The following is a 515-nucleotide window of genomic DNA, read 5'->3' as shown; positions in this document are numbered from 1 at the left end:
GGGGGTTAAAACTAGCGGGGCTCGGAAAACTTCCATGCCAGGGCAACTGCTGGAAAGGGGCAAAAGGCGAGGAAAGGCAGGCAAGCCCGAGCTGGCGCGACTCTCTGCTTCTCGGGAAGAGCAACCGAAGAGCGGGCGATCCCTCCTGGCGCCTCCTCGCTCCTTTCCAGCCACGTGTAGCCAAGGAGGCGAAGGGAGCCGCCGGAGCAGCATCGCTTTAACCAGTGCGCCGCCGCCGCCCCCTTCCCTTTCGTTACTTACCGCCAAGACTGCCTGGAAACCGAAGACCAAAGTGCACAGGAGCACCCGAGCGCGGATCAGCCTTGCCATGCTGTAGCCACTCGCTTTCGCAAACCCAGCAGACGAGCTTCTTTTTTTTTCCCCCTTTGCCTTCGGATCACGTCACGACTGGTGGGAAGATAAAGGGGAAACCCAGGACGGAGCTCCAGCGCCGGGCGCCTCCTAATATAAATCCAACGCTACAACCTTCACCTAGCCCGCAGGCCCCGCCCCCA

General features: G+C 61.0%; 1 protein-coding gene across 1 annotated transcript in view; it reads right to left on the bottom strand.

Moving 5' to 3' along the window:
• SDC1 (syndecan 1) overlaps positions 1-472 on the bottom strand; it is a 30,980-nt gene extending 30,508 nt beyond the window's left edge. The window contains exon 1 of the mRNA XM_015405412.1: positions 262-472. Within this exon, the coding sequence (XP_015260898.1) occupies positions 262-330 (69 nt within the window). The 5' untranslated portion in view covers positions 331-472. The remainder of the gene's footprint in view (positions 1-261) is intronic.
• Between the last annotated feature and the right edge of the window lie 43 nt (positions 473-515).

Source organism: Gekko japonicus, unplaced genomic scaffold (assembly GCF_001447785.1).
Source record: "Gekko japonicus isolate JY-2015 unplaced genomic scaffold, Gekko_japonicus_V1.1 scaffold1487, whole genome shotgun sequence".
NCBI lineage: Eukaryota > Metazoa > Chordata > Lepidosauria > Squamata > Gekkonidae > Gekko > Gekko japonicus.
Note: the sequence above shows the minus strand (reverse complement) of the source record. Positions and strands in the feature narration are given on the sequence as shown.